The sequence below is a fragment of the Protopterus annectens genome, chromosome 11.part0, assembly GCF_019279795.1.
Source record: "Protopterus annectens isolate FY-2018-M chromosome 11.part0, PAN1.0, whole genome shotgun sequence".
NCBI lineage: Eukaryota > Metazoa > Chordata > Ceratodontiformes > Protopteridae > Protopterus > Protopterus annectens.
This window is the reverse complement of record NC_056745.1, coordinates 926709433-926733203: the sequence shown is the minus strand read 5'-3', so window position 1 is coordinate 926733203 and position 23771 is coordinate 926709433. Positions and strand designations below refer to the sequence as shown.

Genomic DNA, 23771 nt, shown 5'->3' with positions numbered 1-23771 from the left:
CGTCTGGTATTTCAACAGATGGAGGGAACCCAATCTTATCCTCTTTGTAGAGTGGCAATGAGTATGGTAGTGGGTGATCTCCTCCAATCACTTTCTTTTGGCAACGCTCATACTTGGGAAATGCAACGTATTAGCAGACAAACTCAGTGGGTCAATTTTAATGCCTCACGAGTGATCTCTCAATGAAGCAGTGGTGGAAGAGAGGATTTTCCTATGTTGGGGCCAACCTTGCGGCAGTCTCTTTGCATCTGCCCACAAGTGCAGCAGGTTCTTTGCCCTAACACCCCCCCCCCCCAATGGGGAGTCACTAAGAGATGCTCTAGTTCACATTTGATTCTACGGTCTCCTTTATGCTTATCTGTTTGCAAAATTCTTACAGAAAGTACTTTGGTTGAAGACCTTGGTTATCATTGCCCTTTTTGGCTCGCCAAGTGTGAATGTTCATCATGTTTCACTGTTGCAGTCCTAACAAATGAGTTATCCGGCTCCCGGTAGCCCTCGGTCAGCCAGAATACTAAAGGTAAGTAAGAATATGACACCGGTTTCCTCCGGTTGTAAAGGACATCAGGGTGTCCGATGCAAAAGGAGGCAACCGACGTCACTTCCTCAGTCTTCCCTGCCGCAGACCCTGAAGCAGAAGCTTTTCATGCATGAGTGCCAGTCGGCAGTTTACCTTTGTTGTTTTCCGACTACAAGAATTAGTCTACTACAGCTAAGTACCCCGTTGGAGATCCTCTCTTCTTGCCTTAACAAATGTCAGAAAAAGTTAATAATTGCCTTACCTGTGGAAAGCAGATTCCCCATAGAGATTTTCATTCCTATTGCATTATTTGTTTAGGCCATGACCAAAGATGTTCCCATTTATGATCTCTCTGCCTCCTTTAATCCAGGTACTATCCGTCGTCGGGCTAAGATTTCTGTTAGGCATTTTGGAGTTTGGCCTAAGTTCATTGGTATGCCATCCGCCGGTCTTCAGGCTTCGGATGTTCCAAAGAAATGTAAGGATAAGGACCACGACAGGCCTCAGAAAGCTAAGTCCTCGAATGATGATGCAGTCCCTGCAGTCCGCAGATGTACAACCGCAGGCTTTGATTGAGTCCCCTTAGGCCTCCGGCCTCCGTTTTGCCTTCCAACCTTTTCGCCTCTTCTGCTGGAGCCGGAACCACTAAGGTGACTCTGGTGTCCAAGGCCTCTGTTTTGCGTTGACAGCAAACTTCTTCCTTCGACTTCTGCTGCAACTTCGGCGGTTGCCAGGCCTCCTGAGTCCTTCAGGCTTGCAGGTAAATCCTCCATTCGTAAGCCTGTGAAAAGGCAGGCTCCAGTTTCCCATTTGTAAGCCTTTGAAAAGGCAGGCTTCAGTTTTTTCTCGTTCCCCTCAATCCCAAATGGTTAAAATGGCTAATGATTTGTTGACTCTTATTAGGGGTTCTCCGCCTCCTCCTCCTAAAAGGAGTAGGGATATTTCTCCTGAGGTTTTGTCCTGCTCAGGTTCTGATTCTTCCAGCATTTCTGCTGATAGAGGAATTTTCTCAGGCTTTTTCTCCTTTTGAGGATTCAGATGCAGAGGAGTCCATCCCTTCGGCCTCTCCTTCAGAGGATTTCTCTTTTGGTGATACTTTAAATACTCTCAGGGAATATTTTAAATGGGAAAGTCAGGATTATCCCCAGTCTTCTTCTTCTTCTTTCGGCTTTATCCCGGTTAGGGGTCGCCACAGCGGATCACCTGTCCGCACATTGAATGGCAGTGGAGTTTTATGGTGTCGAGTTGCCAGCCCGGCGCCCAACCTTCCACAGAAGGCACACTCACACGCACACCTAGGGCCAATTTAGAGTGTCCAATCCACCTGCAGCATGTCTTTGGGATGTGGGAAGAAACCGGAGCACCCGGAGGAAACCCACGCGACCACAGGGAGGACATGCAGACTCCGCACAGAAGGCACCCCAGCCGAGGATCGAACCGGAGAACCTCTTGCTGTGAGGCAGCAATGCTAACCACTGCACCACCGTTTTTGGGTCTAACAAGTGCTCTTGCCGTGCACCAGCCTAACTTGCTACCTCCTATACACTACATTGACCACCGTGGCCACCCAGGATTATCCCCAGTCTAATAAACGGATTAGGGAGTTTCTGGATTTACCTCAGCATAAGCCTCTTGCTATTCCCCCTGTGTTGGAAGTTGTTCATGATGATTTTCTGGAAAATTCCTTGACTCCAAATTCAGTTCCTCCTGCTCCCAGGAAACTTGACAGGTACTACATAGTCCCTGATTCTCATCTGTTTCTTTTCAGGAATCCATTGGTGGATCCAGAGGTTATTTCTCAGGGTCCTAAGGGAGTTAAAGCCACTGTTACCAGGAATCCTGTTCCCTCTGATAAGGGAGTCTAAGAACCTAGATAGGTGGGGCAAGAAGGTTTATACCTCTGCCACCCTAGCTATTAGGGCTACCAATTGTCTTTTTCATATGCTGAAGTACCAGCAGCACACCTTGGAGGCTATTAAAGTCTAGGATAGCAAGTGTACCTCTTTTGCCAGAGAGTAAAGACATGCAAGATTTACTGAATTCTGCCAGTCTGGTCAATAAACATTCTTTGCATTGTGGGTTTGACATCCTTGAAGCCTCCAGCAGGGCCACGGCTACTGGATCTGTTATTAGAAGGCACCCTTGGCTCGGAGAACAGCCTCTTCCAGAACCTGTCGAGGCTAAGCTTTTGGATGTACCTTTGCATAAAGACAGTCTTTTTGGCAGCAAAGCAGAGGAGGTACTTAAGAAGATGTAGGATAAGGCCAAGTCCATGCAAACTGTTAAGGATTTTCTGCAAGTTCGACCCCTTCGCTTTAGCAGGAATTACCCTTCCAAGAGTTGGACCTTTCCAGATACCAGCAGACAGAACCGTTCTGGGACTAGAGGTTACAAATCTTCTAGGGGGCAGGCGGCTACCCCTCAAAGGTCTAGGCGTTGGCAGGCTTCCACCTCTAAGGGGGGTTGAGCTCCAAGCCTGCATCTCAATCAAAACACTCTCAATGACTTTTTACAACTTCTGCCTGTTGTTGCTTGCCGCGAGTCCTTTAGGGAGAAGGTTGGCCCTTTTTGCAGATGTCTGGGCCACTATCACAGATGACAAATGGGTGCTCAGAACGGTGTCCCTAGGGCACAAGTTTTCTTTCCGCACCTTTCCAGCTCCCAAGGGATTCCCGGACATTCCTCCAAACCAAATGGATGAAGTAGAAAAACAAATTTTGTCTCTGTCTCGTGTGGGAGCAATAGAATAATTTCCTGCTCAGCAGGTAGGCCAGGGCTTTTATTCCAGGCTTTTTCTAGTTCCAAAAAAGAAGGCACCTGGCGTCCTATCCTGGATCTTTCCATTCTGAACTCTTTTCTAGTAATTCCAAAGTTCAAAATGCTCACTCTGCATCAGATGTTCTTCGTGTTTCACTGTTGCACTCATCACATTTAGATCTGCTTGCAGGTAGCCCTCAGTCTGCCTAATTATCAGTCTTGGGTCCTGCGTCCCGTTGCTGTCTCATCTTCCATGATGTCAGGTAGTCAGGGGTATAAAGCATGCAGCCGATGCCATTACATCGGTCTTTTTTGCCATGCGGTGCCCAAAGCAGAAGCAGTTCGCACGTGCCAGTCGGTCGACTCCTGAAATTTTCGATGTTCTTCATTCCACATTGCTGCAGTCCTAACCATTGGGGTAGTCCGCTGTCCAGTCGGCCCGAATACCAAAGTATATGGCTGACGTCGGTCAAGGCGCATTAGACTGACGTCAGGACGTCAGGGTACTAATGCGCATGACCGACGTCATATCCTCAGTCTTTTTTGCCGCATGGTCCGATGCAGAAGCAGTTTTGCGAGTGCAGGTTGGCGTTCTGAAATATTTCCTAAGTCGGAGTTTCAGACCGAATCAAAGTTGGCTAAGTACCCGTTGGGAACATTTTGGTTTTCTTGCCTCAGTATTTAACCGGATGTCAGAAAAAGTGAATAACTGTATTTCTTGTGGGAAACAGATACCTCATAGGGATTACCATACTCTGTGTATACCTTGTTTAGGGCCTGAGCACGACGTTGTTGGTTTCCGCTCTTGTGCTAGATTTAACAAACGCACTATTAAGAGAAGGTTAGACTGTGCCAGGTTAGTGTTTGGGAAGCGTTGTAATTACAAAATGCCGTCGGATGCTCCGACGCCCGCTTCAAAAGCGCAAGACAAAACAGCAAAGCCTAGGGTTGATGAACCGGCAGTCCCGGACGTCGGTTCTTTAGAAGGCTCAGTGGAGCCAGAGGTTTTGCCAGGAGTTTCTTTGGAGTCTCAGGCAGAGACTTTACTGTTACAGGATGTGCCCTCTCAGGAGGTAGGCCAGGCTGAGGGGGCTTCTCAGGTAACTGTTCTTCCCTCTCTTCCCAAGATAGTTAGAGCTTCTCCTACTGTTTCCAAAACTTCTTTGAGAGGTAGGCCAAGTTCAGCTTCAGTGGGGGCTTCTCCTAGCACTTCAGGTTCTGTGCCTAAGAAACATATGCTTAAAATGGCAGAAGATTTAATTACTATGATTAGAGGCTCTATGCCCCCTCCTGATAAGAGGCCTAGGGTGGAACCTGAGTTTGAGAGTTTGGAACAGTATTCAGAGGCTTCGGAGTCTTCTGCGGAAGACTTGCAGGAGTTTCCTCCTTATTCTGATTCTGATGTGGATGATTCCACACCTACAGCTTCTCCTCCTGAGGATTTCTCATTTTCAGAGACTCTGCATTCCATGAGGGAACACTTTAAATGGGAAGGCCAAGATTACTCTGATTGCAGGAAAAGGCTTAGGGAATTCTTATATTTACCCCAACATAGGCCCTTAGCTATACCTCCTGTGTTGAATGTGGTGGAAGATGTTTTTGCAGAGGCTTCCCTGAATCCTGACTCTTTGCCTCCTGCCCCTGTTAAACCTGATAGGTACTATAGGGTGCCCGAAGCTCATAAGTATTTGTTTAAGAGTCCTAGGGCGGACCCAGAAACTGTTTCTCAGGGGCCTAAAGGTGTTAAGGCCTCTGTGGTTAAAAATCCTGTTCCCACTGATAAAGAGGCAAGGGCTTTGGATAGGTGGGGAAAGAAAGTGTATACTTCTTCCACTCTAGCCATGAGAGCGTTGAATTGTCAGTTTCACATGCTAAAATATCAAAATTATCTCCTTTCACAATTGAAATCTAAGGTGGATGCTTTGGCGGAAGGTATAGAGTGTAAAGAGTTGCTGGATTTAGTTCATGTGTCTGAACAAGTGGGTAAGCATTCTTTGCAATGTGGTTTTGATGCTGTGCAGGCCTCCTCGAGGGTGGCTGCCACTAGTTCTGTTCTTCAGGTATGCCAGGTTGAGGGATCAGAATTTAGCAGAGCATGTTAAGACTAGGATTTTGGATGCTCCTTTACAGTCTGATGTGTTATTTGGTTAGCCTGTGGAAGCAGTTTTAAAGAAAATGGAGGACAAAGCTAAGTCTATGCAAACTGTTAAAGATTTTTGCAGGTGCAGCCACCAAAGTTTAGTAGAAATTGGCCTACTAAGGGATGGACATATCCTGCTTTTGATTCCCAGTCTAGGGGTAGGTCTAGACGTGGTAGGGGCAGAGCTCAAGGTTCTTTTAGGCCTGGAACAGGGGGTTCATCTGCTCAGACTTCTGGTGAGGGCAGGGGTCAGTCCTTTCGTAAACAGACCCAATGACCTGCCTTTTCAGCTGCCAGTAGATTCTCGTCTGGTAGCTCCTTTGGGAGGAAGACTGTCTCTTTTCAAAGAAAATTGGGATTTAATCACTCAAGACAGATGGGTGTTGGATATCATTCACCACGGTTACAGGTTTTATTTCCACACATTGCCCCTTTCAAAGGCATGCCAGGCGTTCCTCCTCCACAAAGGAAGAGGCTCACAAGCAAATTTCTCTGTTACTCCAAATAGGGGCCATTCAGCCAGTCCCTATACCAGAAAGGGGCCTAGGATTTTATTCTCGCCTGTTCCTAGTACCAAAGAAGGGGAACACGTGGAGACCAATTTTGGATTTATCTATCCTCAACACTTATCTGGACATTCCCAAGTTCAAGATGTTGACGTTACAACAGCTTTTACCTCTGCTGGGCAAAGATCATTGGATGGTAACTTTAGATCTCAAGGAAGCTTACCTTCATGTGCCTATAAGACTGTGTTGCAGGAAGTATCTGCGTTTTGAACTGGAAATTCTCATTATCAGTTCTCTGCATTGCCCTTTGGCTTATCTACTGCCCAGAGTATTCACAAAGGTTCTGGCTCCAGTGATAGCTTACTTCAGGCTAAAAGGAATTCAAATCTATCCTTACTTGGACGACTGCCTGATTCTGGCTCAAGAAAAGGAAGACCTTCTACAGCATCTGGAATATGTCATAGCAGTGCTAAGATGCCTAGGGTATTCTGTGAGCGAAATAAAGTCCAGTCTAGTACCCTCTCAAGACATGTGCTTTCTGGGTGTGAGACTGAATACAGCAGCCCAGATGGCCTTTTAACCCCGGACAAACAAAAGAATCTTTCCAGTTACTTCCATCAGCTATCTCTTCAGTCCGGGCTGACTGCAAGGACAGTCCTTCAAGCCTTAGGGTTCATGGCATCTTGTATTCTGGTGCTTCTCAATGCCAAACTGCATATGAGGAAGCTACAATGGTATCTCAAAATGTATGGACACAGCACTGCCAGGATTTGGACACTGTCATTCAAATAATACCTTGCATTCAAAAGGAATTTTTGTGGTGGGCTCAGGAATGTCACCTAAACAAGGGACTCTCTGTGACCCGGCCAGAGGCGAGTCAGATTCTAACGACAGATGCCTCAGACATTGCTTGGGAGCTCATCTAAATGGAAAGTGGATACAAGACAAGTGGCCTGCCAGACTACAGCATCTACATATCAACATGAAGGAGATGTTAGCAGTCCAATTTGCATTAATGGCTTTCAAGGAGTTACTTCTTCCAGGGCAGGTGTTGATTCTAACAGACAACACAACTGTCATGTGGTACATCAACAAACAAGGGGAACACATTCTTACCCATTGTGCAGGCAAGCAATGATTTTATGGGAGACTGCGCTCAGCTTGCAACTAACTCTTCAGGCAAGGTTTCTGCCGGAGCACAGAACTCCTTAGCAGATGTGTTAAGCAGACAAATCATGGATCCCCACGAGTGGAAACTGGATCTTCATGTATTTCAAAGGTTGACAGTGTCCTGGGGAACTCCAGACATAGATCTGTTCGCTTCTCCACTAAACCACCAGCTGCCAAAGTTTTGCACAAAGAGGTTACATCACACAGCTTGGAAAGTGGATGCTCTTTCTTTCAGTTGGAAAAATCTTCATGTGTATGCGTTTCCACCTCTGCCTCTTCTTCCAAAGGTGCTTCTAAAGGTCAGACAAGACAAGCCAAGGATGATTTTAATAGCTCCAGATTGGCCTCGGCAGCACTGGTACCCATTACTGAGGAGTCTAGTAAAGAAGCCTCCATGGCCTTTACCCTTGATTCCACACCTGTTGTCTCAGAGAGACGGCCACCTGCTCAATGTCAAGCTTCGCTCTCTTCATCTAACAGCATGGCATATTCTGTTTTGAGAGACAGCCGGTCTCAACTTCCTCAACAAGTTTTAAATGTGATTATGGAAGCTAGAAGACCTAGTACACGGAAAGTGTATGCAGACAAATGGAAGAGATTTTTATTTTGGAGTGCAGCAAGGAATTTGGAGATTTCTGAGCCTAATTTGAGTGTGGCTCTTCAATATCTTACTGAGTTACTGGACAAAGGTTTGTCCTTCTCTTCCATTAAGATTCATGCTGCAGCAATTTCAGCTCACTATGATTGTGACCCACCATTGTTTTCGCATCCTTTGTTCAAGCAGTTTCTCAGAGGGGCAAAGAATATAAGACCCCCACGTAGAGCTCCTACTCCTGCTTGGGATCTCAATTTTGTGTTGGAAAAACTTACTCTACAACCTTTTGAGCCTGCGGGTACTGCTGATTTGAAATATTTGTCATGGAAGACTGCTTTTTTGTTGGCTATTACTTCTGCAAGAAGGGTTTCTGAGTTGCAGGCCCTTATGGCAGTAGAGCCCTTTCTGATTTTCCATAAGGATAGGGTATCATTACGTACTAATCCTTCCTTTATGCCTAAGGTGGTTTCTAGTGTGGCTTTAAACCAAACTATTCATTTGCCTACTTTCTATGCAGATCCCCAAAATAAAGGGGAAAAGATTTTGCACACTTTAGATGTACATAGGCAGCGTTATTATTTAAGCAGGACTAAGGATTTCAGGCAGTCTCAGCAGTTGTTTGTTTCTTTTGCTTTGAGTTCTCAGGGCAAGCCTGTGTCTAAGCAAACTATTTCTAAGTGGATTGGGTTTTGCATTTCATTTTGTTATTCCCATCATGGCAAGGAGATTCCAGCTGGGATTAGGCCTCATTCCACTAGGGCTACTGCCACTTCAACAGCATTTCTAAGGGGTGGCAACTAAGGATATTTTGGAGGCAGCTACTTGGAGTTCAGTGCATACTTTCTCTAAGCATTACCACCTTCCTCTCTACTCTAAATCTAGGGCTGGTTTTGCCACAGCTATTTTGCAAGGCATGTTGACAGCTCCTGCTTCCTTATGATTTGCCAGCCTCCCTTACCTCTGCTTTGGGATTCTACCCAATGGTTAGGACTGCAGCAATGTGGAATGAAGAACATAGTACAGTTTTGTACCTACCATAAATGTAGATGTTCGAGGATCCACATTGCTGCAGTCCAATTTACCTCCCCTTCCCCTCTGTGTTTAGGGGTGATGGTGTGAGTTGCTATATATTATTGTATATGTGTATATATCTATTGTATATAAGTTTGGTGCAGGGCTTTTTGGTGTTTTGGATTGGGCCTTGTCTTTTTAGGGTCTTCTGACATCTGGGGCAAGAAAAGACTGAGGATATGACGTCGGTCATGCGCATTAGTACCCTGACGTCAGTCTAATGCGCCTTGACCGACGTCAGCCATATACTTTGGTATTCGGGCCGACTGGACAGCGGACTACCCCAATGGTTAGGACTGCAGCAATGTGGATCCTCGAACATCTACATTTATGGTAGGTACAAAACTGTACTTTTTCGAGTTTCAGATCCGAAGTCTTCAACTAAGCTAAGTACCATTGGGGAACCTTTTTCTTGCTCTAAACTGCTGTCAGTAAAAGATATCAATTGTATTTCTTGTGGAAAGCAATCATAAAGATTTTCATTCGTATTGTATTCCTTGCGTAGACCCAGACCATGACATACCTCGCTGTCGGTTTTGTGCCTTATTCAAACCTCATACTATTCATCGTCGGTCTATTTTCTCAGCAAATTATTTTGGTACTCAGTTTAACTATCCAGAAATGGCTTCAGTAAGCCATCCGACTACCGTTATTCCAAAAAAAAAATAAAGGCAGAGACAGACCGCATAGGTCCATAACTGCTGCCAACGTTTCCGTTAAGCTAGTTGCCAGTCCGCCGGTACTCAGTGAGGCGCTTTCGCAGCCCCTGATACCCACTACTTCAGATTCACAGGCCTCTACTGAGACCGATTCTGTGCCCAGTATGCCACGAGATGCTTCTTCCACTATGGAACCTGCGGATGTCTCTACCTTGGATGCGTCCGGAGCTGCTGTGCAGGCACCGGTTTCTGAGGGTGTATTCAGGCCTACAGACTTGCATTTCAAACCAACACCATCTTCTTCATCAAGGCCTAAAACTCTACCCACGCCTAGAAAACCGACGTCCAAACCGCATGGTCAGGCCCATATGCCTAAAAAAAAAATGCTTAGAATGGCTGAAGACCTTATTACTTTAATTAGGGGAAGCCAGCCTTCCCCCTCTGAGACCTAGAACTGATTTTCCTTCTTATTCTTCAGATCAGGATTTTGTTCTGTTTCTTCTGATGACCAGGATTTGCCCTTATCTACCTATGAAGATTCTGATGCAGAGGATTCCATTCCCTCTGCTTCCCCTCCAGAAGATTTTTCTTTTGGTGAAACCTTGTACACTCTGAGAGCATTTCTACTGGGAAAGCCAGGATTACTCTGACTCCAAAATGAGGCTTTGGGGATTCTTACTCCTCCCTCGACCCAGGCCTTTAGCTATCCCTCCAGTTCTGGGCATTGTAAATAATGCCTTTTTGCTATCTAGCCTGGCCCTAGACACTTTACCTCCAGCTCCCAGAAAACCTGACCGGCATTAGAGTGTCTGACTCTCATAAGTTCCTCTTCAAGAATCCTACTGCGGATCCAGAGACTATTTCCCAAGGACCAAAATGTATTAAGGCTACTACAGCCAAAAACCCTATCCCTCTGATAGAGATTCCAGGGCCTTGGTCTGATGGGTTAAGAAGTTATACACCTCTGCTACTTTGGCCATTAGAGCCTTAAATTGCCAGTTTCATATATTAAAGTATCAGCAGCATATTATGGGACTACTTAAACAGAAAATGATGTTGATTCCTGACTGTGCTGAACAAAAAGAATTACAGTATTTCATGCATTCTGCTGAATAAGTTGGTAAACATACTTTGCAATGTGGTTTTGATTCTTTAGAAGCATCTTGCAGGGCTGCTGTCACTGGGTCTGTACTTAGAAGGCATGCTTGGCTTAAGGAGCAAAACTTGCCAGATCATGTTAAAGCTAAATTACTGGGTGCTCCTTTAAACCAAGACCGCCTGTTTGTCAACAAAGCAGAAGTCATCCTTAAAAAGATGGAGGAAAAAGCTAAATCTATGCAAACTGTTAAATATTTCCTGCAAGTACAGCCTCCCAGATTTAGTAGACATTGGCCTTCTAAGAACAGCAGACCACCTAGGCTACAGTCTCAGGCTACACACAGTCCTAAGCAGTGGGGGGCTCCTACTTCCAAAGCTGAAAAGTAGTAAGACACCCCCCCTGTGGATAAATGTCACAATGACTTAACCTTAACCCTTCCAAGCCCTGCTCAACTGCCTGCTCACTTAGGAGGAATGTTCGCCCTGCATGCAAAAACTGGGTACTCATTACCCAGGACAAATGGGTTTTAAATATAGTTTTCCAAGGATGCAAATTCCACTTCCACACCTTACCAACCCCAAACAGTTGGCCAGACCTACCCCCAAATCAGTGGACAGAGGCTCAACAGCAGGTTCTCTCTTTTCTAAGTATCAGAGCTAGTCATCCTGTCCCAGCAGAAGAAAGGGGACAAGGTTTTTACTCAAGACTTTTCCTGGTACCCAGAAAAGACCGCTCCTGGCGTCCTATCCCGGACCTCTCTATTCTAAACACCTTTTTGGTAATCCCAAAATTCAAAATGCTAACACTTCAGCAGCTGCTTCCTATGCTAGGCAAAGATGCCTGGTTGGCACCCTTAAACTTAAAGGAAGCTTACCTGCACATTCCAATAAGGTAATCTTGCAGGAAATGCCTACGCTTCAGAGCAGGCTCCATGCAATTTCAGTTCTCTGCACTTCCCTTTGGCTTGTCTACTGCGCCCAGGGTATTCACAAAGTGTCTAGCTCCAGCCATTGCATTTTGCAGGCAGAGAAATATTCAAATATACCCATACCTGGACGATTGTCTGATTCAGGCAGAAAGCCAGGACACACTATTTAAACATCTGGCATTTGTAAAGAAACTTCTAACCTCACTGGGGTTCACCATAAACAAAGAGAAATTTAATCTAGTACCCTGCCAATAGATTGTATTCCTGGGAGCAAGCTTGAACACAACTTCCCAGGTGGCTTACGTCACGCCAGAGAAACAAGTTTATTTGACAACCTACTTCAAACTACTGGCCACAAAGACACCCAGCTATCTGCAAGGAAAATCCTGCAAGCCCTGGGGTTCATGGCCTCTTGGCATTCTACTAATTCCATATGCAAGACTGCAAAAGAGGAAACTTCAGTGGTATGTAAAAAGCCTGTGGTGTCAACATTCTCACGACCTAGAATCAATGATTCTATCATTCCTTTTATAAAGACAGAGTTCCTTTGGTGGGGAGAGGCCTGCCACCTCTACAAGGGGCTCCCTTTCAATCTACCCCCTGCCACCCAAACCCTGACTTCAGACGCGTCAGACTATGCATGGGGGGCTCACTTGGCAGGGTGGTGCATTCAGGGCAAATGGAACCCAAGTCAGATGCACCTGCATATCATCCAAAAAGAAATATTAGCTGTACAGAATTCCCTGACAGCCTTCAAGGACCACATCCTTCCAAGACAATTATTGGTAAAGACAGACACCACAGTTATGTGGTACATAAACAAGCGGGGGGAACCCATTCGACCCTCTCTGCAGACTAGCCATGGCTCTGTGGAACACAGCCTTGAGCTACCAAGTGCACCTGCAAGCTCAATTCCTTCCAGGCAAGCTAAATTCACTGGCAGATGACCTAAGCAGAAATCTCATGGACCCACACGAATGGAAACTGGAACCAAAACTATTCAACCTCTTGAGGAACAAATGGGGGAATCCAGAGATAGACCTGTTTGCCTTTCCCCGGAACTACCAGTTGGACAAATTCTGCACAAGAACTCCCCACAGTCAAGCCTGGAAAGTGGATGCCTTGTCCTTTACCTGGGAAAGCTTCTTGGTTTATGCCTTTCCCCCTCTGCCTCTCCTCTCGAAGGTTCTACTAAAGATCAAACAAGACAAACCAAGGACATTTCTTATTGCACCAGACTGGCCTCACCAGCACTGGTACCCCCTCTTGCACAGGCATGATACTTTTGGATCCATGGCACCTACCTCAGACACCTTCCCTGCTGTCCCAGCAGGAGGGGCAGATTCTGCACCCTCAGCTTCAAACCCTGAACCATGAAGCCTGGCTAATCCCTTGATCTCTCCAATAGCATCCCTCAGTAAGCAGGTGCTAGAGATCATTCTGGAAGCAGGGAGACCTAGTACTAGAAAATCCTATGCTGAAAAGTGGAAAATATACTGTTCCTGGAGCCAGACCCAGGGGATGGGCACCACGGTGTCCAGTTTACCTCATATTCTTCAGTACTTAACAGAAATGCTCTGCAAGGGCCTATCCTTCTTGTCAATTAAAATTCATGCCTCTGCAATTTCAGCACATTATAATACTGAACCTCCCCTCTTCTCTCACCCCTTGTTAAAGCAATTCCTCAGAGGGGCAAAAAATTTAAGGCCCCCCCCCAGGTGAGCCACTACTCCAGCCTGGGACCTTAACTTTGTTTTGGAAAAGCACCCTCTCCCTCCATTTGAACCAGCTACAACTACAGAGTTGAAATTCCTCTCTTGGAAAACAGCCTTCCTTCTAGCCATCACTTCAGCAAGAAGAGTGTCTGAATTACAGGCCGTCATGGCAGTGGAGCCCTTCATTATCTTCCATGCAGACAGGGTTTCCCTCAGGACCAGTCCTTCCTTTATGCCCAAGGTGGTGTCTAGTGTGGCCCTAAATCAGTCTATTCATTTGCCTACCTTTTTCCCTAATCCACAAAACAAAGGAGAACGAATTCTGCACTCTCTGGACGTGCACAGACAACTTAGATTTTCTTTGGACAGGACTAAGCCACTCAGAAAATATGAACATCTGCTAGTTGGCTTTGCTACAGGGGCAGAGGGGGAAGGCGATTTCAAAGCAAACCATTTGTAAATGGATAGCCCATTGCATTAATTTCTGCTATAAGCACTATGGAAAACCTACCCCACAGGGGATAAGATCACATTCCAAGAGGGCTGCATCTACCTCTACAGCCTTTCTCAGAGGGATCCCTACCAAGGACATCCTAGAAGCTGCTACCCAGAGCTCTGTTCATACCTTCACCAAGCATTACCACGTGCCTATTTTTTCTAAATCCAGAGCTGGTTTTGCCACTCCAGTCTTGCAGGGCTTCATTGCTGGTCCTAATGCTCTCTAACTTCCTCGTCCCTTCCTTAGCTTTGGGAATCTATCCAAATGTAATGACTGCAACAGTGAAACACGGAGAGCATAATACAATTGTGTACACTTACCATAAATGTAGATGTTCAAATGTATTCACTATTGCAGTCCTGGTTACCCTCCCTCAAGCCCTCTGACTTCTCATGGCTCTACCTTCGTTCTTGTTTGGTGTATTTGAGCTTTCTGGGGTATTTGCTTTTTGTTGGAGGTGTAACATAACATATAATTGCTTACCATTATGGGGGCACCTGACATCTGGGGCAAGAAAAACTGATGTAATGGCTTCGGCTGCATGTTTTATACCCCCTGACGACCTGACGTCATGGAAGAAGAGACAGCATCCGACGCAGGAATCCAAGACTCTGGTATTCAGGCCAGTTGAGGGCTACCTGCAGGCAGATAACCCAAATATAATGACTGCAACAGTGAATACACTCTAACATCTACATTTATGGTAAGTGTACACAACTGTACTTTCTGATCTCTAAATTGGCTTGGAATAGTACATTAGTTCAAAGCTAATGCAGTTTTATAGGTATAAAAAAACACTGCATTGTGCTATGTATGCTAGAACTGAGGAGTTTTTAACATACTCCCAGAAATATACCAGTTGATGAAATAAGCTGCTAATTATTTAAAACTTTTCCCATAATTACTGTTTTACTTTTCAGAGCTAAAAAGTCGAAGAAATGGATAGACAAGTCAACTGAGACTGACAATGGATACGTGTCCCTTGATGGAAAAGTGACTAGTAAAAGTAGTGAAGATGGGATCCAAACTCATGATCTTCAATGTGGAACACAGAGGTCAGAAGAGGGCAGCTGGAGTACAGGGACAGGAAGGAACATGCAGAATCATCTGAAAGTAAGTACATGTGTAAATGAAAAATTACTACTGTTGAATGTGAATTTGCAGGCATCAGTGCAGTCTCTCTCCTTCAAACATGCCTGGGCAAAACACAATATTTTAATTTCCTGATATTCCTGTAATAATGACTTATCAATTTATTGTCCGTTTTGGGGACATCAACAACTAGCCCTTGCTTCTTATCCCTAATCAAGTAGCCATAAACAGTGATGCACGATACTCCTTGTCTCTAGAGCAGGAAGGGAAAGAGTATAGATTCTTTAACTGCTTAGATGAGCAATGTTTCATTGGTAGGGTAAGCCTATGAAAAGACTTTACTCCTGTTTGTTCATGCCTCACTGCAAACAAAAAATGATTAACTTTAACAATTGGCTTAGCTTCTGGTGTCGATCCAGGTGGATGCAATATCTGACAGCCTGGGACAACCTCGGTCACAAGACCATCCTACTTTGTCAGGGATAGTCTTCACCTGTCACCTCTTGGCTTCTGGTTACTGGCTAAGGTACTTGTCTCCCCTATAGTACCTTTTTAGGCAATGTCTTAAGAACAAAATTCCCAGCATAAAAACATCTTCTAGAGACAAACTCAATGCTACAGTGGATATAAAAAGTTTACACACCCCTATTAAAATGCCAGGTTTTTGTGATATAAAAAAAAATGAGACCACAATAAATCATTTCAAAACGTTTCCCACCTTTAATGTGACATAAAACCTGTACAATTCAATTGAAAAACAAACAAATCTGTTAGGGGAAAAAATATAAAAAATAAAAAACGTACAATAAGCTGGTTGCATAAGTGTGCACACCCTTAAACTAATACTTTGTTGAAGCACCTTTTGATTTAATTACAGCATTCAGTCTTCTTGGGTGCACACCTGCCATCAATTAAAGAGACTTTGATTAACCCCAAATAAAGTTCAGCTGTCCTGGTAGGATTTTACTGACATTTACTCAGTTGCCTGCTACAGCAAAAGCCATGGTTCACAGAGAGCTTACAAAGCATCAGAGGGATCTCATTGTTGAAAGGTATCAGTCAGGAATAGGGTACAAAAAATTTATACAGCATTGGATATACCATGGAACGCAGCGGAGAAAATATGGGACAACAGTGATGTTGCAAAGAACTGGACGTCCCTCCAAAACTGATGAAAAGCCAAGACGAAAACTGGTCAGATAGGCTGCCAAGAGACTTACAGCAATACTGAAGGAGCTGCAGGAATTTCCGGCAAGTACTGGTTGTGTACTACATATGACAATCTCCCGTATTCTCCATGCGTCTGGATTGTAGGGTAGGGTTGCAAGACGGTAGCCTTTTCTTACACAGAAAAACATCTAAGCCTGGCTACAATTTGCAAAACAATACATAAATTATCCAAAAGCATGTGGGAAAATGTGTTATGGTCTGCTGAGACCAAGGTTGAACTTTTTGTCCACAATTCGAAAAGGTACATTTTGCGCAAAAACAACACTTCGCATCACCAAAAGAACACCATCCCCACAGTGAAGCATGGTGGTGGCAGTATCATGCTTTGGGGATGTCCTTCATGGATGCATCTGCAGTCATAACAACTGGGTTGTCCTGTCGTCAGGCAGCCCTTCAGTCGGCCGGATTCCAAAGTCCGGGTCCGGCTTCGGCTGATGTCGCACTTCACCCGACGTCATCTCTGTTGGTCTTCGGGTATAAAGGCATCAGCCGACGCCATTTTCCCCAGTCTTTCTTGCCGCGTGGCGCCCGAAGCAGAAGCTGTTCGCAAGTGCCGGTCGGTCAGATCCAGAGATTACTTCTACCGAATACTACTTCGAAGACTTCTAAAGCTAAGTACCCCGTTGGGGACTCTTTCTTGCCTCAGCCGATGTCAGAAAAAGTTAATAATTGTTTAACCTGTGGGAAACAAATACCTCATAAAGATTTCCACTCTTATTGTCTGCCTTGTTTAGGCCCAGCCCACGACGTAGCAGCCTGTTCGGCCTGTGCTTCATTCAACCGACGAACGCTTAGGCGTCGGTCAGAGTTTGCTGAACAGTTTTTCGGTTCTGATTTTGCGTATATTATGCCGTCGGATCCTCCGACTACCCAAACTGCTAAAAAACGCAAAGATAAAGACCGACACTCACGGTCCGCGGTTTCGGCCGAAACCATGGTTAAGCAAACCGCGAGTGTCTCTGTTTCGGCCGAAACCGAGAAAACTGATCAAAGTACAGCTGAATCTATCACTACTACTGAGGCCCCTGCTACTTCTCTTGAATCGGCCTCAGAAATTTTATCCACTACGGTGGTTGCCACTGACTTATCAGACACCATTCCCTTGGATGTCTCTACCCCAGCACGTGGTGCTGCTAGGCCTCCAGCAGCCATGTCCATTAAGGCCTTTGCCAGGGCTAAAGCAGCCAAAACTACTAAAACAGTGCCTGTTAAACCCCCTACAACCAGGCCCTCTTCTACTTCACAAATGCTTACTCTGGCAGAAGATTTAATTTCATTAATTAGGGGATCTCAATCTCACCCAGACAGGGCCTCTCAGCCCCCAGAGAAGAGACCTAGGGCAGAGCCCCCCGAGCCTGTGTCCTCTGATGATTCTGCCGATGAATCAGACATAACAGACCAGCCAGAGGCTCCTTTCTCCAATTTTGAAGATTCAGATGCTGAAGAATCCATTCCAGCTGCTTCCCCACCAGAAGAATTCTCCTTTGGGGAAACCTTACATGCCATGCGAGAGCAGTTCCAATGGCAGCAGCAGGATTTCTCAGACTCCAGAAAAAGACTTAGGACCTTTCTGCACCTTCCACAGCACAGGCCCTTAGCTATACCTCCTGTTCTCTCTGTGGTGGATGATGCCTTTAATGATGTCTGCTCTGCTCCAGATTCTTTACCTCCAGCCCCTGCCAAACCAGACAGATTTTACAGGGTACCAGACACTCATCGCCACCTTTACAAGGCCCCACTTGCAGACCCCGAAACTATATCCCAGGGTCCCAGGGCAGCAGCCGCGACCATAGCTAAAAACCCTATTCCTTCTGAAAGGGAAGCCAGGTCATTAGACAGATGGGGAAAAAAGGTCTACACCTCAGCTACTCTCTCAGCTAGAGCTTTAAACTGTCAGTTTCACATGATACAATACCAAGAGTTTATGCTTGATCAGTTAACAAAAAAGCTATCCTCTGATGAATCTATTGATAAGAAATATGTATTAGAAATGGTAAATAACATACAACAGGTTAGTAACCATTCCTTAAAATGTGGCTATGATGCACTGGAGGCTTCATTTAGATCAGCCATGACTGGCACAGTGATAAGAAGGCATGCATGGCTAAAGGAACAAGCTTTACCGGATCATGTTAAAGCTAAGTTATTAGATGCTCCTATGGATAAGACCAGCTTGTTTGGTACACCTGCCCAGCAGGTAATGAAGAAAATGGAAGAAAAGGCAAAATCTGTTCAAACAGTTAAAGATTTCCTGCAGGTTCAACCCCCAAGGTTTAGCAGGAACTGGCCTGCCAAAAATTGGTCCTTTCCTGACTCCACAAGATCCCAAAGGGGCAGGAATAGACGTTCCAGAGGCAGAAACCAATCCAGAGGAGGTGCCTACAGAGGACGACAGTGGCAAGGTAACAACAGAGGCACAGACACAACCACTGCCACTACAACAACACAACCACAGTGACTTAACTCTAAATCCGCCTACCAGGGAACAAATAGCAGCTCCATTAGGCGGCAAATTAACCTTATTTTCAAAGAACTGGCACTATATCACAAAAGACAAGTGGATTTTACAAACCATAGATCAAGGTTACCGGTTCCACTTCCACACTTTAACAGTCAAAAGAGGAATGCCAAATCTACCTCCAAATCAAGAAACAGAGGCTCTACAACAGATAATGCTGTTAGCAAACATGAGAGCTGTGGAAAGAGTGCCAACAACAGAACAAGGAAAGGGATTCTACTCCAGACTATTCCTAGTTCCAAGAAAGGAAAAAAGTTGGAGACCTATTCTCGACCTGTCCACCTTAAATACATACATCATTGTCCCAAAATTCAAAATGCTGACCCTACAGCAACTTCTTCCCATGCTGGGCAAGGAGTGTTGGCTGGTAACTCTAGATCTCAAGGAGGCATACCTGCACGTCCCCATTCGACCAATCTGCAGAAGATACCTCAGATTTCTTGCAGGATCAGAGCATTATCAATTCTCAGCATTGCCCTTTGGCTTATCTACTGCCCAGAGTATTCACAAAATGCCTGGCATCAGTAATCGCCCACTGCAGACTACAGGGAATTCAAATTTACCCATACCTGGACGACTGCCTGCTACAAGGGGACAACAAAAGCAAGCTGACAACAGATTTACAAAGGGTCATTTACTTGCTACAAGCACTGGGATACACAGTCAATTTACAAAAATCAAGGCTGATACCATCCCAAACAAGGACATTCTTGGGTGCGGAATTGGACACAGTAAAACAAATGGCATTCCTAACTGCAGAAAAACAAAAAGAACTCCCTCTTTACTTCTTGGCACTAACAAAACAGAACAAGCTAACAGCAAGAAAAGTACTGCAGGCCTTGGGCTTCATGGCATCATGCATAATCTTGGTCCCACTTGCCAGACTACATATGAGAAAACTACAGTGGTACCTAAAGAATTTATGGTCCCAACACAGACACAGCCTAGAAACAGAAATTCCACTAATTCCATGCTTAAAACAGGAGTTCCTATGGTGGGCTCAAGCATGCCAGTCAAACCCAGGACTACCCTTTCGCAGATGTCAAGCAAGCCAGACCATCACAACAGACGCTTCAGACTTAGGATGGGGGGCCCACATGCTGGACAAATGCGTGCACGCATTGTGGACGCTTGGGATCAACTTCACCTGCACATCAACCTAAAAGAAATGCTGGCAGTAAAACTGGCAATCCAAAAGTTCAGACCATTTCTCAAAGAGGGCCAGTTGATGATAAGGACAGACAACACCACAGTCATGTGGTACATCAACAAACAGGGAGGCACTCATTCATACCCCCTAAGCAGAATGACTGTGGAGCTGAGGAACCTGGGACTCAGCTAGAACATCCAGTTACAGGCAATATTTGTAGCGGGAAAAGAAAATACTCTAGCAGACATATTAAGCAGAACCACATCGGATGCCCACGAATGGATGCTACACCCGGACATCTTCAAGACCATCTCAAAGAAATGGGGAATGCCTCAGATAGATCTATTCGCTTCCCCTCTCAATCACCAGCTCAAAAAATTCTGCACAAGGACATTCCACCCACTAGCATGGAAAGTGGATTCGCTCTCCTTCAGCTGGAAAGGCCTAACAGCATATGCATTCCCACCTGTTCCCTTGATACACAAGGTATTACTAAAAATCAAGGAAGAACTTCCAAGGATAATCCTGATAGCTCCAAACTGGCCAAGACAACACTGGTACCCACTGCTGAGGAGCATGTCTCGGAACAATGTGTGGCCAATACCCCTGATGCCTTTGATGTTAACTCAGAACAACTACAGCATCATGCATCCAAACCTAAAAACGTTGCAACTGACTGCATGGAACATCACATAGCAGCAGCTAACCCAGAACTTTCCCAAAGAGTTAAAGACATTATTCTTGAAGCCCGCAGACCTTCAACAAGAAGGAACTATGCAGGAAAATGGAAAAGGTTTGTCATTTGGAGTACTGAAAGAGGAAAAGATGTGTCAAACATAGATATGCCTAACATTCTGGAGTATCTGGTCGAACTTCTACATTCAGGCCTGTCCTACTCCTCCATCAAGATACATGCATCAGCTATATCAGCAGAATACAGCTTTGATCCACCTGTTTTTTCACACCCTTTACTCAGGCAGTTCCTCAGAGGAATCAGGAATGTAAAACCTCCAAGGAAACCACCATTGCCAGCTTGGGACTTGAACTTTGTGCTAGAAAAGTTGACACTATCACCCTTTGAACCAGCAGCAACAGCAGACCTACAGCATCTATCGTGGAAAACGGCCTTCCTACTGGCAATAACCTCAGCCAGGAGGGTTTCTGAACTTCAGGCCCTAATGGCAGTACAACCCTTCCTAATCTTCCACCAAGATAGAGTGTCCATGAGGACTAATCCTACATTTATGCCTAAGGTGGTATCCAGAGTGTCTTTAAACCAGGCAATCCACCTACCTACCTTCTTTCCCAACCCACAAAACAGAGGGGAAAGAATACTGCATACCTTGGATGTACATAGACAGCTACGCTACTACTTGGACAGAACAAAAAGTAGCAGAAAAACTGACCAGCTTTTTGTAGCCTATGCAACAGGAAGGGAAGGAAAAGCTATTTCCAAACAGACAATCTCCAAATGGATAGGAAATTGCATACGATTCTGTTACTCCTTCCATGGAAAACCAATTCCACAGAACATAAGACCTCATTCTACAAGGGCAACAGCCACTACCACAGCCTTCTTACGAGGAGTGGCAACCAAAGACATTATTGAGGCGGCTACTTGGACCTCCGTGCATACATTTGCCAAGCATTATAATTTGCCTCTATATTCCAGATCCCGAGCAGGGTTTGCCACTGCTGTACTGCAAGGGATCCTAAACACACCATAATCTAGTTTTTTCCTCCTCCCCTAGTTGGCTATGGTATTCTACCCAGTTGTTATGACTGCAGATGCATCCATGAAGGACATAGTACAGTTTTGTACCTACCATAAATGTAGATGTCCGAACTGGATAGCATCTGCAGTCAGGATTACCCTCCCTCCTTCCCCTCTGTGGTACTCCTAGGGTGTTTACACTCCTAATAGCTAGCTGGTGGGGGGAGTCTTTTTTGGTGTATTTGTTTGTATATATGTACATACATGCTTATTTTTGTGTTTACCTCTATCTTTTTGGAAACATTGGCATTTATCCAAATTTTAGCCTGCAAGAGGGCTACTGGCATCTGGGGCAAGAAACACTGAGGAAAATGGCGTCGGCTGATGCCTTTATACCCGAAGACCAACAGAGATGACGTCGGGTGAAGTGCGACATCAGCAGAAGCCGGACCCGGACTTTGGAATCCGGCCGACTGAAGGTCTGCCTGACGACAGGACAACCCAGTTGTTATGACTGCAGATGCTATCCAGTTCGGACATCTACATTTATGGTAGGTACAAAACTGTACTTTCCTTTTCTTCAGCTGGAACTGGGGCTTTAGTCAAGGTGGAGGGAATTATGAACAGTTTCAAATACCAGTCACTTCTGGCCCAAAACCTTCAGGCGTCTTCTAGAAAGCTGAAGATGAAGAGGAATTTCACCTTTCAACATGACAATGACCCCAAGCATATATCCAAATCAACAAAAGAATGGCTTCACCAGAAGAAAATTAAAGTTTTGGAATGGCCCAGCTGGAGCCCAGGCCCAAATCCAATAGAAAATCTGTTGGTTGACCTGAAGAGGGCTGTGCACAAGAGATGCCCTCACAATTTGACAGATTTGGAATGCTTTTGCAAGGAAGAGTGGGCAAATAATTGCCAGGTCAAGATGTGCCATGCTTGATAGACTCCTACCCAAGAAGATTGAATGCTGTAATTAAATCAAAAGGTGCTTAAACAAAGTATTAATTTATGGGTGTGTACACTTATTCAACCAGCTTATTGTACTTTTTTTTATTTTTTCTCCCCCAACAGATTTGTTTGTTTTTCAATTGAATTGTACAGGTTATAGGTCACATTAAAGGTGGGAAAAGTTTTGAAATGATTTATTGTGGTCTCATTTTTCTATATCACAAAAACCTGGCATTTTAACAGGGGTGTGTACTCTTTTTATATCCGCTGTAGGAGTCTAAATCAGACTCTGCAGTCACACTCCTTACTTTGGAAGACACAGATGTCTGTGCAGTATCAGAAATATGGTTCAAGGCTACAGAGAGTACCCGGCTTTACAAGGCTATAGTGCCTTCCACACGTTCATACCACAAAACAAATGTGAAAGAGCCGGAGTGGGAGGTGTATCCATCTTCATCAAGGACAAATACACCTCAAGACTGGTTAAACAGTATGACTCCCTACTGCTACTTCAAGTCCAGGTAATTGTAGAAAAGACCTCCCCCCCTCCACATCATTGTTAGGTAGAGGTCCCCCATTATGAACCATGTAAACCACACTGCCTACCTGGACCTACTTTAGTCACCGAACAGTACAGCTAAACACCCTAGTCATAGATGACTTTTAACTTATCCTTCCATCGATTGTGCAACATTACATATGCAAGCACTAACACGCTCACCCTAAGATTTCCTGGACTTTAGCACAAATAGTCTGGAACATATAGTTGGCGCCTGCACAAGGGGCTCAAATATCCTTGACCTAGTGCTCACCAACATGGGAGATCACTGCACCACCACATATGTGGGGTCTCCCTGGTAAGGTCAGATCACAGTCTGCTTTGTTTGAAGTAACAATTACAGTAGGACCCCCCCCCCCCTCCCGGAGGAAAAAGGTATAAACATTTCTCCAAAGCAAACTATAGCCTTCTAAACGATGGCATAAATAATTTCAAACCTCTGCTCACCACTGACAGCAGTCTCTTATACTGAATAGTACACTAATGCCTTGTATAGACACCTATACAAGTGTGTAGGCACAACCGTACCTGAATGGATTAAATTAGGATCCTCATGAAATAAACAAACTACCCTGGTGGACATCCAGCATAAATAGGTTATACAACAAGAGTAACAAATTGCTGACTAAGACCAAGAAGAAAAGGTTTCAACAGAGGAAAGTCACCCTCCACAGTTTGAGTAAGCAAATTAGACATCTTGTTAAGCCCTCCAAAGCTAATTATGAAATCAAGGCATTCTATAACTATGTCCAAAATTTAAAGGGAAGGCTCAGATGTGCGCCAACCTAGTAGTGGACGGTACCACTCATGCAGAACCTGTGAAAACTGCCAACCTGCTAGCAGACAGGTTCAGCAAAAACTTCACTCCATTGTCCCTACCAATCATACCCCAAAATAT

General features: G+C 45.0%; 1 protein-coding gene across 3 annotated transcripts in view; it reads left to right on the top strand.

The window, feature by feature from the left end:
• The window catches only part of PHTF2 (putative homeodomain transcription factor 2), a 1638259-nt gene that overhangs the window by 797864 nt on the left and 816624 nt on the right, over positions 1 to 23771 (top strand). For all 3 annotated transcript variants that reach the window (XM_044088321.1, XM_044088320.1, XM_044088322.1), the window contains exon 8: positions 14580 to 14772. In XM_044088321.1, the coding sequence (XP_043944256.1) occupies positions 14580 to 14772 (193 nt within the window). The remainder of the gene's footprint in view (positions 1 to 14579; positions 14773 to 23771) is intronic.